Source organism: Cnephaeus nilssonii, assembly GCF_951640355.1.
Source record: "Cnephaeus nilssonii genome assembly, chromosome: 18".
Classification (NCBI taxonomy): Eukaryota; Metazoa; Chordata; class Mammalia; order Chiroptera; family Vespertilionidae; genus Cnephaeus; species Cnephaeus nilssonii.
Genome location: NC_137089.1, coordinates 32778903 through 32795275, shown reverse-complemented (window position 1 = coordinate 32795275; position 16373 = coordinate 32778903). Strand labels below are relative to the sequence as shown.

Sequence of the window (16373 nt, the reverse complement as noted above, 5' to 3'; positions counted from 1 at the left end):
CCCCGATGCAGAGGCTGCTCATTCCGGAGCTGTGTTTGCCGGTGCTGCTGTGCGCGGCCTACCTGGACTTTTTGCTGGACTTGGGTTTTGGCGTGGCAGTTTTTGCTTTCTTTTCCTTTGGCTCTTTGGGAATCTTAGGGGCTTTCGGGGTCTTGGGTTCCTTGGGCTCTTTTTTCTCCTTGGGTTCTTTCAGTTCCTTCGGGTCTTTTTTTGCCTTCGGCCTTTTCTTTTTCTTTTTTTCTTCTTGAGACCCATCTAGTGAATTCCTATTTAGTTCTTGGTTATCAACCCCACCAGGGAAGTCCTCTTTACCAAAACTTTTACTGGGGTCCTCTGCAACAATGTGGTTGTTTTTCTTTTTCTTCTTCTTTTGCTGTGGCTGCTGCTCTATGGATGGCAGGTAATCCTCGCTCTTCACTAGCTGGGTGTTCGGTCCACTAACCTGAGTCATATCCGGCACTGGTTTCTCTAGAAAGGGCTCCGATGGAGAATGCTAAGAGACACAAATAGGAATTGAAATTAGTATATCATTCTTCGTAGTGCAGAAAGGAACTGAAAGTTACAGGCCGGTGTTTCTAAAACGTACTCTATACTCAAGGTAGCACACATTTTACCAACTGTATAGTTGTAAAATGTATCATTTTCTCTCATCCAAAAAAAAACCCCAAAAACCACATTTTTTTGAACAAGAAAGCTTTTAAATAAACAGAGTGAAAGGGGCAACTTAATAATACAGTAAAAAATTATTTCAGAAAGAAAAAAAATTCTCATTCAGCTAAAGACATTGTCCATTTGCTAAGCAGCCTATATAAGAAATGATGAATGACAAAACAGTAGCAAAAACCAAACTATACAGGATGAATTTAAGTGGAATTACTTTCCCCATGCAGGAATGGGAACTCAAAGATACCTAATTAAGCCACTTTAAAAAGAACAAGTGTACCGAGTGGGCACTGCAAGGTTCAGGGCCTGTGGAAGCTTAAGGTCGAAGTGTGAACACATCAATGTTAAACAGTGCAGGTCATTTCTGGTCTAAATAACATCAAAATGCCACATTAAAAGCACAAGTCTTCAAGTTGGTTACATTTCTTGTACTAATATGAAACACAGATAGTGTTTTTCATAAATTATTACGTTTTACATTTCCAAATTTAATTGAGGGAAAGAGAACCCAAATAGTCCTTGCGGCATGCCCTGTAGGAGATGGCATTCACTAGGTGTTTGCCCAAGATGGTCAGAAATACCACTGAGAATACCAACAACTGGGCTGGGACGCTCAGTGGTCGGCCGGGATCAGAGTCAGGGACTCCGCCTGGCAGTCACGATGCAAGCCAGGCAGGGGTCGGTGTTACCCCCACTGTCAGGTATGACATCTCATGGGCCCTGACATTCCAACATTTTCAGGGGCTGGACTGCCACTCATTGTCTGCCTTTTCCATACACTCTCCAGACACTTAATAGTAACTATAATGTAAATAACAACAACTGCTAGCCTTTACTAAACAATCTGACTATATGCTGAACATGTGCTGTGTATGCTATACCCCTGACACCATTCAATCCCCACACCAGCCCGAAGAGCTAGGAATGGACACTGACACGCTAAGATGCAGTAACGAGCTACAGTCGGTAAGTGACAGAACTGAGACTGATATCAGAGCTGATGGCTGTGGAGCCCACGCCCCTCGCCACAGCACCTCCAAAAGCGGAGAATGCCAGGGAGCCCAGGTCCAGGTCTGCAGAGGACTCGAGAGTAACTCAGAAGACATGTTTTACCACCAGCAAGTACTATAAATCAGATTCCAATACAACTAACATTTACTAAGCATCTATTTCATGCCATGTACTGTGCTGGGTACTTATAGAGTTAGTTCACCTGAATCTCAGAAGAAAAATATGACAATCCCCCCCCCCCCCCCATCTTTCAGAAAGAAAGTGCAGTCTGAGCAGGCTGTGTGACCACCAAAGGCCACACAGCAGAGAACAGAGCAGAGATCTGAGACTAAGTTTCCTAAATCTAGATTCTGCCCATCCCCCAAAGTCGGATATAAAGCTATCCTTTTGGGAAAGGCTCCACAGGTTTCACTAGATTTTCCAAAGAGTTTGGTGACCGAAAATCACTTTTTTAAAAAGTCACTACCTGAGAAAAAGTAGTTACACTGTTTCCATTAAAACCCACCATGGTTATTAAAGAAACCTACACTCAGTTCTCCATCTGCACAAGGACAGGAGAAAGAGCCGGGAACTGTGAGGGAGGAGAGAAAAATTGTAGTCTTGGGTACTGCCATTCGCTATATTCTCGGGGGAAATCATTGCAGTCACCTGGGGCTCACTTTCTTCAACTGCAGAATGGAGGGTCTGGGTTAGATGGTGTCCGAAGTCCTTTCCAAAATCCTCTGGTATTAAAAGAACTTAAAGCACACACTGCCCTTTCGTAGTCACACTGAGAGAGAGTGAGCCTCAAAGCGTGAGGACGTGTAAGGAGAGAGAGAAGCGAGGGCACAGGTTTGAGGAGGGCACGCGGATGGAAGTCCACAGGAGCCGGTTCCCTGCGGGGACAGCACAGCCAGCCCAGCACTGAGGAAAGCGCCCTGCCCCCTGTTCTCCCCTCACAGGCATTCCGAGGAAAAGGCCACCCAGGCGCTGTCCAAAGTATCGTTACCTGAGGATTCATGGAAATCTGAGTGAACTGCTTTATTAAAGTTGAAGTTGAATTAATTGTTCCATATTATCCTCTAATGTAGATCAAAAGGAAAAAGCCTTATCCTATCCTATATAATAAAGAGCTAATAGGCTAATTAGACCCAACAGCCGAATGACCTTCCAGACGACCTTCCAGACAAAGCCGGGGCTATGAGGGCGGAGCCCCTTGCACGAATTTCGTGCATCGAGCCTCTAGCTTTTTTATAAGGGACATAGAGATCAAACTTATTTGGGACAAGCTACTTTTCAGGAAATGGAAGAAAAAGTATTTCCTAGAAAGGGAAGGAAAGAGAAAAGTCTACCAGTAATGCTTAGAGCTTAGAATGGTGAATTAATTCCAGGTTTGTGTACCTGTCTTTAATCTGCCTGGCACTGGCTCCCATAGCAAAGTGCTGGCTTCTAATGAGAGATGCCTGGTACACGTTTCTAAATTAGAAAAGGCATAAAATACCAAATACAAAAAGACTGAAAATTTATTTACACACTTTAGCATGCAAATGATTTTAGATGCTCCCTTCAGCAATAAATGAAGCCATAAATTAGTATCCCTTAAAAAATTCAATCTTTCGTAAGGAGGAGGAAATGTAAAGATCAAATACAAAAAATTATTAATCCTGTTTGATATGCAGCACAATTATGTTTTCGGGTGAAAAAGGTGCTCAGAAATATTATAGTGTTTACCAGACCTACGTCTCCTGGAACCTTTTAGAGAAAAGCTGTTTTTGTAAACATTTAACAAAGAACAGATGGCCTGCCTTAATCATGTGGGGGGTGAAGGGGGGAGCCTGGAGCTCACAGTAATACCCTGACAAAGTCTCCCGGCCCGGCCGTGTCCTGCCCCCACCCCCGCATGGTACATTCTCTAATGCTATTTAATTTTACAGCGGACATTTTCCCATCAATTCCCACTGCCTGACAGGTAATCAATGCCATTAGCATCTGATATTACCATATAGGGCATTCCTAAAACCCCTCATTTGTTAGAGCAAAATGTGAAGAATGTTGGATACCAAAGGTATTTTTAAATACACCCTAAAGGACTTTCTGCTTAAAATATTTTCTATCATACATCAATATGACTGCTGGAATAGTATGGAATATATAAGGACTATGCCATGAACTCTTGGAACTGAAATAGAATGACTGATATTTAAACTATAAATGACAATGATCCAAAATATACATGTTGTCAAAAATATTAGCAAAAACTAAAGGTAATTGTTTTTATGCTTAACTCCAGTTTTCATAACCTATAAATTAGACAAACACACAAAACTTATGTAAAACAGCAGCACAGACAGGTTGCAAATGTAACCAAGGGAGAGCTGTGGTAGGGCAATCCCTCTGCCACCTTTAAGCCAAGGTGGCTCACATGCTCAGCGGCCTGAGGACAGGAAGGCGAAGCTGTTCATCTACCCCCAGCGTGCTTGTCCTCCAACGTTCCTCAGCCTTTGCTGACTTAATCTTACTTTGTCACGTTGTGGCTTCATATTCTCGAAGCCTCTACCTGTCAGCGTTGTCCAGTAACATGAGTGAGCAACATAGCATTAACGGGGTGCCATGTTTCCCACATGCACAATCTCTGCAAACTAACATTTTGCAACAGAGGACACCTACAGACATTCTGTTTACTGAGCGATACAAACAAATCTAAAATCAAAATACCATTGTATGATAAAGGAAAGGTAGTACAGCCCTAGCCAGTGTGGCTCAGTGGCTAGACCACCGACCTGCAGACTGAAGGGTCCTGGGTTCGATTCCAGTCAAGGGCACATACCTCGGTTGTAGAGTCCCCAGCCCTGGTCAGGGGCATGCCGGAGGCAACCCATCAATGTGTCTCTCTCACATCGGTGTTTCTCTCTGTCTCTCCCTCTCCCTTCCACTCTCTGTAAAAAGCAATGGAAAAAATATCCTCGGGTGAGGACTTAAAAAAGAAAGAAAAGATACTATCAACTAAACAAGAGCAAGATGGCCCTCCTGGGAGACAGGTCCCTCTCCACAAACCGAGCTCAAAGGATCTAAGATTCCGGTGCAGAAGGGGCAGCCCAATTAAGACCCACGGAACCATAAACACAACACACTGATTCAGATTTAAATTATTTGTGAAAATATAAATATTAAGTACTCATTTAAGATTGAAACTTTTTAAAAAATGGCTTTGGAGACACATTTCTATTGCTGACATTCTTCACTCTTATTTTTTCCAATACAGGCCAGGTTCCTGATCCCTCGATACTCTTTTAAAAAGGAATTCCAGTATGAACACTGGAGCTCCATCGTCAGCAAAGTGGGGACAAGGGTTCAAAAGTGCATTTAGCAAGGGTTCCATAAGTCCTGTCGAGATTTTAACACCCTTTTCTTCTCAACGACATTGATAAGAAGAAGATGCACTCAATGTGTGGTGTCCAATTCATTTACTCAATCAACAAATATCTGAGGATTTAACAGTAATCTAGGCAGCCACAGGAGCTGCCAGGTGGGAGCAGAGCACCTGATCCAGGCTGACCCTGAGGAGGCTTCCTGAAAAAAGTCAGCCAGGTGCCTGCCTGCCTGCCTGCCTGGGGTCCCTCCATGGACCCAGCCTTAAATGAATCAAGCCTGAGATTGGATGACTGAAGACATAAAAATGCATTACAAGCAAACTTTTAAAACCTTCTTTGTGGGGGATTAGATCAAAATGAGCAGACATTAGTTTAAATAGTCAACTAAAATAATTTTTAACTTTGATTCTTTGATATCAAATAAGCATAAAAATATTCTTAAGAAGAGAATCAAGGGATGGAATATTTTCTGCTTGGCTAATTTTGGTGTTCGAGTCAGGGCCTCAAGTTCAAGCCCTTTATATTAGTTTTATTCATCTTATTCTTAACCATTTCTAGGAAAAAATTATTTTATGAATGAGTACACTTATGAACCAAATAAACAATTGGATTGTAGGTTGTACAAATTAATCAAGAAGGTAAAATGTACAGAACAACATTTTTAGGTTTAGAATATTAAAAGCTGTTCCAGCCCTAGCTGGTTTGGCTCAGTGGCTAGAGCACTGGCCTGTGGACTAAAGGGTCCCGGGTTCAATTCCAGTCAAGGGCACATGCCCAGGTTGTAGGCTCGATCCCCAGGGGACGGGGGCGGGGGGGGGACGGGGGGCACGGGAGGGGAATGTGCAGAAGGCAGCCAGCCGATCAATGATTCTCTCTCATCATTGATGTTTCTTTCTCTTTCTCTCCCTCTCCCTTCCTCTCTGAAATCAATACAAATATTTTTTTAATAAAGCTGTTAAATAAAAAGAAGACTCAGGTTACATGAGTTTAGAAATTTCTGGGCTGAACAAAATAAAATGGTCTTCTTCACTGCAAAACTCTCCAAGCCCTTTCTGCATGCTGAGGGGAGCTGGTACACAGTGTGTCCTCAAGGTATTTATTGGCAGCATCCCTTTTTTCCAAGACTGTCTTGAATAAAGTGTTCCTTAAAATATACTTTGAATTCTACTGATATAAGCCAAAGCAGGGCCAAGTCATCTGCTCCTGTAGGATGCTGATGAGAGTGTGTGTGTGCTCACCTATGCCTCAAAGCAGTGGTTATCAAATGTTTTATAAGGTAGCATATGACTGTATGAACAAATGTAATGCTATATAAAATGCACTTAAACAGAACACTGAATTGGCAGGTTCTTTTATGCGCAATTAAGTCACTGGTAGGAATAAAATAGGAATATTGGTATAATCATATAAAGATGACATATAATTTCTGTTATATATACAGTCAAGATAATTACCAAGTTAAATAAAGTGACTGTTGAAATATCATAATGTAATAATTTATCTTTGCCTGTAACTCAGAATCATTACATTTTAGAATTAAAATTTTTTTAAATTACTGATGAAATACATAGCTCATATAAAAACCATCCGAAGGCCTTTTGAACCTCTGATTTTCCACTTGGGTTTTTAAATTTTCTTCAGAATAGAACTGCCATACAAGCAAAATGTTAAACAGCTACAAATTAACATGAGTCGCTTTCATGGCATCTAAATTACAAACATTCTGAATTAGTAGAGTCCAAAATAATGAACTAAGTGGTTAGGTTAAATTTAGTGTTACATAGTTTCACATTGGATATTGAGTACTGACCATCTAGGTATTTAGGAGTGAAAAAAAAAAATAAATTATATATATATATATATATATATATATATATATATATATATATATTTTTTTTTTTTTTTAGAGGCCCGGGTGCATGAAATTCATGCACAGGGGGGCGTGAGTGTCCCTCAGCCCAGCCTGCGCCCTCTCATAATCTGGGACCCCTCGGGTAGGGTCCCTAGGCCTGGCCAGCGATCAGGGCCTATCGGGACTTTCCTTCCCCCGGCTGCTGGCTGCTGGCCCTGCCCCCGCCGCTGCCACTGCTTGCCATCTGTGTGGCGCTGCCCCTCCTCCCCTGCCACCAGTCGCCTCCCTCTGCAGGCAACAGGCGTAGGGTACGATCACTTGGCTGGCCTGGGCCTCCCTCTGTGGGGCGATGGATCGTGGAGCCCCCAGGTTGATCACCCCACAGAGGAGGCCCTGACCACCTGCTGCAGCGCGGCCGGCCTGGTAGCCTGGGCCTCCCTCTTTGGGGCGATTGCAGAGCTCCCTCCCCGCCCCCACATCGATCGCCCCGCCAGCCTGTGCCTTCCTCTTTGGGGAGATAGTGGGCAATGGCGGGGCCCCCGACAAATCGCATCGCACCTGCCTTGGCTGGCCTGGTGCCAGTGCGTGTCATAGAGTGGTCATCCGGAAGGTCGTACAGACGGTTGTTCTGCTGTTCGGTTGATTTGCATATTAATATAGATATATAGATATATGTAATTATTATAGATATATATAATTTTGATTTTTGGAGAGAGAGGAAGGGAGAGGGAGAGAAAGAGAAACATTGATGTGAGAGCTCACAACCCAGGCATATGCCCTGACCAGGCATTGATTCAGCAACTTTTTGGTGCACAGAAGGATGCCCAACCAACCGAGGCACACCGGCCAGGGCCACAAATAGCAGTTTTTATGTGTAAAACACTGGGCTGTGGTGTTTTTTACAATGAGATTGACTAGAATAACACAGCAGTGAAACTGCACCAATGTTAACCCCTTTCTAAGTGTCTGAGAAATCCTATGTGAACTTGTGCTGTACGCTGACCAGGCGGTCACACGCTGCTGTGGCGCCTGCAAGGCCTGCCTGGCCCCACTCGGGGTGACGGGGCAAAGGGTACAGGGTGCAGCCTGGTGTTCGGGGAGAGGCAGCGCCGGGACTGCCATCCTGGGACACTGGGCTCAATGTGCCGTGTGCTCTGCTAAGCATCTTCCTCATCTCCTAAGTCCCCATAAAACCCAGGAGGTGGGTGGGATGCAGTGCTCTTTTAGAAATGACGCTTTAAGATGAACTTACCCAAAGTTACACAGCCAGAACATGGCAATCCTAAAATTCTAACCCAGATGTGGCTGCAGAGCCAGCGTGAAGGTGACCGTGGCCCACACGTGGCTGCAGAGGGGCGGCGGGGAGGTCTCCCAGCCCAGTTGTGACCACAGCACAAGCCTGGGAAGCCTCTTGCTGTCTCTCTCCACCCACAAAGGTCTTAGTTCTAAGACCTTAACACTACTATACAGGCTAAAAGGGCGTTTAATTTAATGCAGTTTTAGAATTAAGAGAATTCTAGTTTAATTTCAAACTAAAGGTGTAGAGAACCACTAACTTTTCTCCCAAAGATAAAAATAAGAACTGAAATTCACATTATACTTTGCAGCTAACAAGCATTACCCAAATTTGAATCTCAAAATCACCCTGTTTGATAAAAGCTGAATTCAATTCAATCAACCTGCTTTGTGACCCAGGAACTGAACTGAGTCTTCCAAAACCAGAAACAAGTAAAAAAAAAAAAAAAAAGGAAAAATTAAATAAAAGGTAATCCCACTGCCTGCTCTCCCTTGAAAACTCTTCCAAAACCAACTTTAAAAACAAAACCAAAAAAACAGCTTATATGACTTTTAATCCAATCTATTATATTTCAAGAAATCTAATGTGGTCGTTCTTTTCTCCAGTTTGGTAACAGATCATTCTACTTCCTAGGAAAAGCACCAGGCAAAGTAGCAGGCTTGCATTTAAGGACCATGTCATTGCAATAATGTCTACACACACACACCACATGCATGCGCGCACACACACACACCACATGCATGTGCACATACACACACATGCACGCCTAGGGCACAGAATTGAACTGATGTTAAACTCAACATACTTTGGATGTATCTCCACTGCTACATAAGTGCTTGGGGAAATTAGCTTATTGTTTATATAAGACGTGAATTATGCTTTTACATGTGATAGTTTTTGAAAAAGGGTATGCAAGTAATCAGACTGTGTTCCTGGCCTTGAGAACCATTTCCTGAAGTGCTTTTAATTGAGGGGAAAACACGTAGAGGGGGCAATAGAGCCTCACTTCTCTGGGCAGAGGAGAAACAGAAACCACCACATATTGGATACAATTCGAGTCTACTGCAGTAATGGCGAATAACTGCTTAGGCCTCCTTGTCCACAAGACGGGGGGTAGCCCCCAGGACACGGCAGGGTGGCTGGGAGACTACACCCATTCTCCTCCAATAGCACCCCCTCCCCCCAAAAAATGCAAGGTCTGCACCATGGACATCATGGCGTCTGACTGACAATAAGCAAACCAAACCATAAACCTATTAGAGGCGTCTGAGATACAGTCACACTACACACTCTTGTTCCAAATCACCAAGTGCTGTACCTTCAACCAAACATTACTTTCTAAAAGAAAAAATTAAAAAAAAAATGAATGGGCTCAGGGACCTTAACAAAGTTAGTTTTACTGTTTCCCCTTCCCTCTTTCTTCTTTCTTTCTTCACCGCCTTGCATACGGGGCTCCCTCAACTGGCTCACTCTCAGGGCCCAACTCTCAGTGCACTTGCTTATTTCAAGCTAGCTCTTAGGTCCACATTGTTCTCGAAGGCGTGTGTGGAGCCTTGAATGTGGCAGCAGCCATCTAGACCTGAAACTACCCAGCGGACTAGGAATCAAACTCAGCAAAACACAAAACATCAGTGCTTCCAGGCTGGCCAAAACGTTTTGCATAAACAGAACCATTGAAAGGCAGTCAAGACAAAGACCAAACTTACATACTAAGAAGTTAAGTTCAATTCAAAAACCCTCTGCTGTGCATTTACAATGTATTTTGCTATCACTGTTATACCCTGTAGCATGTTTGAGCCCTAAATTGGAAAGGTGAAAGGTATGAAGTTTGGCTCTGGAAAAGTAATTTGTACTAAGTTTTTGCATTTAGGTGTCTACTACCCTATAAAAGTCAATATTAAAAGCAACTCACTATGCTATTCCTAGGAATTTAAAAAGTCAGACTTCAATAGACTGAAAGGAAGGTGTGTCTTGACCTAACACTGACCAACACCAGAGATTTGTGTAGAAATGGGAATAGAACAATCTTTGAGTGTGTGTGTGTGGGGAGGGGGGGGGATCAATTTACAAGGAGCTTAATGATAAAGCTAATTTACACACTCTAGGCAAGTTTTCAGAGATTGTGAGTTTAGCAAATTTAGCTGGCAAGAAATGCTTACTGCCTACTTTGGTCTTATTAAAAACTCACCCACATCTTGTAGGAGGTAGAATTCTAAGGTGGCCTCATGCTCTCCTCCTCCTGACTGTGGGGGGACCTGTGCCTTCTGGCAACAGAACATGGCAGAGGTGAAAGAATTCCACGGGGGGGGGGGGGGGGGGTAAGGTCCCACATCAGTTGGTTTTGAGTTCCTCAAAGGGGAGATTATCCTGGGTGGGCCTGACTTAATCAGGGGAAGTGTGTAAAGGGGTTAGGCTCCCCTTGAGGGTCGGAGACTATCTCGGATGCTGGCTTTGACCGTGAGGGGAAACCCACCAGGTGAGAAACTGTGAGTAGCCTCGAGGAGCAGAGGGCAGGGTGGCAGGTGGCAAGAACTGAAGCCCCAATCCCAGAGCAGCAAGACATGAATTCCGTCAACAACCCAAATGGACGTGGAAGCGGGTCCTTCCCCAGTTAGAACTCCGGGTGAGAATGCAGCCTGACGCCTGCAAACAGCCTTGTGAGGTGCTGAGCAGAGGACCCTGCGAAGCCGTGCTCGGGCCCTGACTTGCAGAACCTGAGAGATGTTGCGTTAAGCCATGAAAGTTGTTATGTAACAATAAGCAACTGACACATACGTCAGCGTCCTCTGCAAATCTCATCTGAATTTTTTTCAGTGTTTGCCCATCCAGGATCCCCTTCCCATGCCGGACATGTGTCCTTCCACATGAAGACAGCCCAGGGCATCCCTACGGCTCGGTGCTGCAGCTGCTGCTGACGGTAACACTGAGCACTTCGGTGACAAGTACGGCTCCGGGTTCACACCACCTCATGAGACGTCCCCGTTTTACAAGTGGGAACACCAAGGCACACAAAGAGGTTCAGAAAGTTGCCAAAAGTCACAAAAAGCTGGTTCTCAGAAGAGTCAGGACTCAACCCAGGCAGCTCTCTGCAGAGCGCACGTCCCCGCCACTACGCCCACCTGCCTAGTCGCTGCAGCGCCTGCACTCCCGCAAAGTGTCTCCAACAGAAGGAAGCTGTGGTGGCAACGGGCGCTGGTGCAGGGAACAGCTGGACAGAGCTGGGACCCACTCGGACTGAAGAGCCCAGAGGAAACACGGGGTGTGCCGTCACAGGCCCGCTGCAGCCTGGCACTGTCAGTCAGTCACCACTCAGCCATCCCAGGGAGGGCATTTCTAAAAGAAAGTGACTGCCCAGCGGCATGGCTCAGTGGTTGAGCGTCCACCCAGGAGGTCAGGGTTCGATTCCTGGTCAGGGCACATGCCCAGGTTGGGGGCTCGATCCCCAGTGTGGGGAGTGCAGGAGACGGCTGATCAATGATTCTCTCTCATCGTCGATGTATCTATCTCTCTCTCCCTCTTCCTTCCTCTCTGAAATCAATAAAAATATTTTTTCTAAAAGAAAAGCAAATAACTTCATTTTCAAGTAAAATATATAGGAAACGGCACTATGAACAATATTAAAGGCTCCTGGTACTTATTTTAAAAGACAGTTTGTTGCACATCAGAAACAGTTTAACACTTACAGGGGATGGTGTCCCCATGACTCCTTCCAGCTGGAATTACACACGAAGCAGTAGATACCAGAGCAATTAAGTATTGTATAAACACTGCTGAAGGGTCAAGAAGAGGGAGGTTCATCCACTGACTAATAACGCAGCCATAAACAAACAGCAATGTTATGCAACTGAGAAAATTATTATAATTGAATCTACACAGCTGGGCACGAATATATATACTCACAAATGCTTTGTCCATGGGTAGGTTTTAGTTTTAGAACTGTTTCAGATTTGAGTCCCTAGTACAGGCAGATTTTTTCCCCACTTATCTGATTACAATTCCACAATTACAACTGCAGAACATATAATAACTTACGGAACTGCCCACCGATGATCTGCTGTCTTATTACACTACAGAGAAATAAATGTGTGCTAAGGGCTAGGAAATATAACTTTCTTGAGATGAACTCACGGTAGATCCCTTCTGGAGACATTACACCTTGTGTGCAGCCATATGAATAATGAATGGCTGTGCCTCCCAAGCACACTAGGGGGAAAAGCACAGAACAAAGTAGCTTTTCACATTTTAACATTTAGCTCCCACTGTGTTCTTGGAGTTTCCTTCACACCTTGGTATTTTCCCCTTTGAGAAGATATGCAGAGAAATGCTGTCGATTACCATACTTAAGTTTACACATATGTCACCTAGAAACAAGCCAGCAGTTCCTACAGTTCCCTTAAGCTGCTGAAGTCACAGCTTTAGAATTGAGGAAACATTGTAATTCTCTCAGGTTCAAGGAGGAGCATGGTAGAAGCCCACCATCTTCCCATCGATTAAATGTAGTTAAGATGAAAACCAAAACAAAATAAGCGTCTTTTTTGGAAGGTATTCTAGCTACATATTACTCTTATTACTACATGGGATTTTTTTCTTATTTGCATGACTGAAATCTGAACAATTTCGTGATCTATGTCAAGTTCCCAGCTGCATAAAACCTAACTAACTTCAAACAAAACTGGATGATTAGCTAACCATCAGGGCAGAGGTACAAATGTATCTTCAACAGGCATACATTTTACATCAATGATATCTATTTTTATGAGATAAAAGTACTAAAGCTTTAATGGTGGCAATTAAAACAGCCAAGAGTTTGAGTAGTTCGATGGCTGAGTCACAGACCTTTTACCTATAATGGGATCCATTATATCCCCGAACTCAGTTTGAGGGAGTGAAAGAGGAACAGATTTTTAAATATGGTTATAAAACAGCAGTACCCTCTGAACTAAGCTGCTTGAGTTTAAACTGTTGTGGGATTTACCCCGTGCTTTAACATCAACGTCCATTCAGCGCCTTCTTTACAGTTCTCAGATACTTGTGTCTATTTTAAAATAGTTAAGCAATTTTAAAATGCTAAAAGATGCCATTAGGTAATCATCTGTATTTGAGCAATTAGTTTCTGTTTTAATTTATTTACATTAAAAAATGCATCTGTTCTAAAAATGGGTAACTGCAGATGACTTCTGACAAAATATCACCATTTGTGTCTAAGACAAATAGTTATATTTTTCATATACGCTTTTAAAATACAGCTTAGAGGGGGTGAATAAGAATGTAATTGGCAGTAAGATGGTGGGTTTAAATATATATATGTATATGTATGTGTGTATGTATATATATACATATATACATATACATACATATATATATATATATATATATATATATATATATATATATATATATAAACATCAGCAAAGGAGGCTTTTTTCATGGCAGTTTTATCTTAATCAAAAGTATTGGGATAATAAGCTCTGTAGTTGCAAAATTTACTAATGAACTAACATCCAACACTAACCACTTCTCAAATTCAAGAACCTAAAGACACTGTCTTTAGCTTTTATTATGGCACATTCAGAAACGTAAATAGAAATTCTCTTGGGAACAATCTCACAAGTTTTTATATGTTACCATCATCATCCCCAGGGGCTCCTGGCAAACAGGAAACAACACGCAGCACAGATTCACCCCCAACCAGGAAGGACCACAGGGACAGGAGGGGGGACAGCCACAGAGCAGCCGTGGCCCAGATGACCCGAAGGTCCCGCAGGGTGCCGTGGAGACCCACCAGCATTTGTGGAGAGCACCATGCTTGCTTGGGTGTGCTGGCAGCTCTTTTTAGACAAGTTGTCAAAAGGAAGGGCAGCAGGATGGACTAGGGCAGTGGTGGGCAAACCGCGGCTCGCGAGCCACATGCGGCTCTTCGGCCCCTTGAGTGTTCTAACGCCACTTCTTCAAAATAGACTCGCCCAGGCCGAAAACTGACTTCTGCGCATGGGCCATGAAGTTTCCATCGCATGTACAGTGTGCGCCCACATGTGTATTTTATGGAAGAGCCACACTCAAGGGGCCAAAGAGCCGCATGTGGCTCACGAGCCGCGGTATGCCGACCACTGGACTAGGGGATTCACTTATTAGGGTTGGTTTTTGACCATCTACTCTGTGGGAGCTTTAATGACCAAGTGAGAAGACAATCATCCCAAGAAGCCCCACTCCTGTGAGATGAAGTTGGGGGAGCTGACTTACAAGTCCCTCCTAACTCTCAGATTAGGTCTCTACTGTTAAAATCTGGCTTCAGTCCTGCTCAAATGACCTCTACCCCACATGCCTAAAAAGAAATGAGCATTTGTAAGGTGAAGTGGGGAAGTGAAGATGATTTCAGAGAGAAACAGTAAGAAAGTTTCTCAGATAAACACAAAAAATAAATGAGACTGATTTAAAAACCTACAGTAGAAAGCCCAAAATTAAATAAGATATACCAGAATTAGTACAACAAAATCTAAAATTTGTTGCACAATTTACTTTCCCCATAAAAAAGGGAAACTTTCAGAATAGTATTCCAGTAACACATAATCTCATTTTATATACCTAACGAACGTCGACTAGGTTTTCTCTGCACTCCTAGACCCGTACCACATCTACCATGGAGAGGTGACAGGGGTGGGGCAAGAACTCAAGATTCAAACAAACAAACAGCCCGAAGTCACTCGGCATGAGTCCCAGGACCATGAGAAATCACACACAAGAGCCACCGCACAAGGAAAGTCTCTCACCCAGAAAAGGCCTGCGGAGGCTTTCAGAGGGGACAGTGCTGCATTCAGGGGCTCGGGGACAGGGAGTTTTCAGAGACCCGAATTCCTCAGGGCACAGCTGAGAATGCGGCTGCAGCGGCAAATCCAAATCTTCACCACTGAGGGCTGCGAGCTTCCGAAGCCAAAAACATCCGCTGAGGCATACCCTACATAGTCTTCAAGTCACCCCAACACGTGACACCCTCGTAGCAATACTCCTGAAAACAGTCAATTAAAAGAAGTCCACCCCCATGGAATGATTAAATACCTATAGCCTCCAGATGTATTTACCAGCCTACTGTTCTACTTGCTTCCTGCCTTTCCACAGTTCTCTCCACCTGCAGGATGGGTCTTTCCAACCCTCGTTCACTTTTTCAAATATTTATTGAGCCTTTCTGGACCCCACATCTTCCCCAACTTTCTTCGCTCCCTTTAAGGGCAGAATCCTCCAAAGAGTGATATTTGCTGTCTTCCTCCTCCTTCCCCTCACTCCTGAATTTGTCCCAACCACACGAATGTTCTATAAAAACAGCGCTCTCCAAGGTGACCTCCAATGGCCCGCTCTCCCCCTCTCGCTCTCCTGACCTGTCAGCAGGATCTGGCACAGCTGCTCCCTCCTGGCTCCTCCACATGACTTCCAGGGCAGCCTCCCTCCTCCCACCCCGCAGGCTCTTTCTTGACTGCTGTCTCATCCACGTCTCCATCTGTAACTTCATGTTCGGATCTCAGCTCTGTCCGTGCTTCCTCCCTCACAGGGGCCAGTGCCCTACGTACTACCTATAGGCTGTTATTCCCAAAGCTCTTTATTGAGACCAGACCACTCCCTTGAGCTCTATACTTCTCACCCCTACTGTCTACTTGATATAACCACTTGGATGGGAAAACAGACATTGCAAATTTAATTCATTCCAAAACCAATTCTTGATTTCTCCACCAAACTCCACCTCTGTAAATTGTTACTCCACCAGCAGCAGAACTCAAATACATGGAGTCATCCCTGACTCCTTACTTAGTCTCGAACCACCTTCAATCCTTTCTGTAAAACCTCTCGGCTCCACCTTCAACATAGACAGGAAATATCCTCAACAACCTCTCCCACCACTGTCCTGCCCAAGCACTGTAAGACCTTGCCCGGGCTACTGCAAAAGCTCCTGTAACGGACCCCACCTAGACAGACTATTTGCTACACAGTCTAAGTGATCCTTTAAAAAAGCAAATCTGACCATGACACATCACATCTATTCAAAACCTCCAATATTTTCTCATTTCATCCACAGTAAAATCGGAAGTCCTCACCATCCCTACAAGGCTTTAAACCTCCCTAATCTCATCTCCCACAATTCTCCCCTTGCTCTCTTCCACTCCTACCACACTGTTCCCTGCTTATGGTCCAACAACAAAGGGCAATGGCCCTT

The 16373-nt window shown here is 44.0% G+C and overlaps 1 protein-coding gene across 1 annotated transcript in view; it reads right to left on the bottom strand.

Annotated features, from left to right (window-relative positions):
- The window catches only part of CHD7 (chromodomain helicase DNA binding protein 7), a 178743-nt gene that overhangs the window by 76693 nt on the left and 85677 nt on the right, over positions 1-16373 (bottom strand). Inside the window, 1 exon segment of the mRNA XM_079796311.1 lies at positions 63-493. Coding sequence (XP_079652437.1) covers positions 63-493 — 431 coding nt within the window.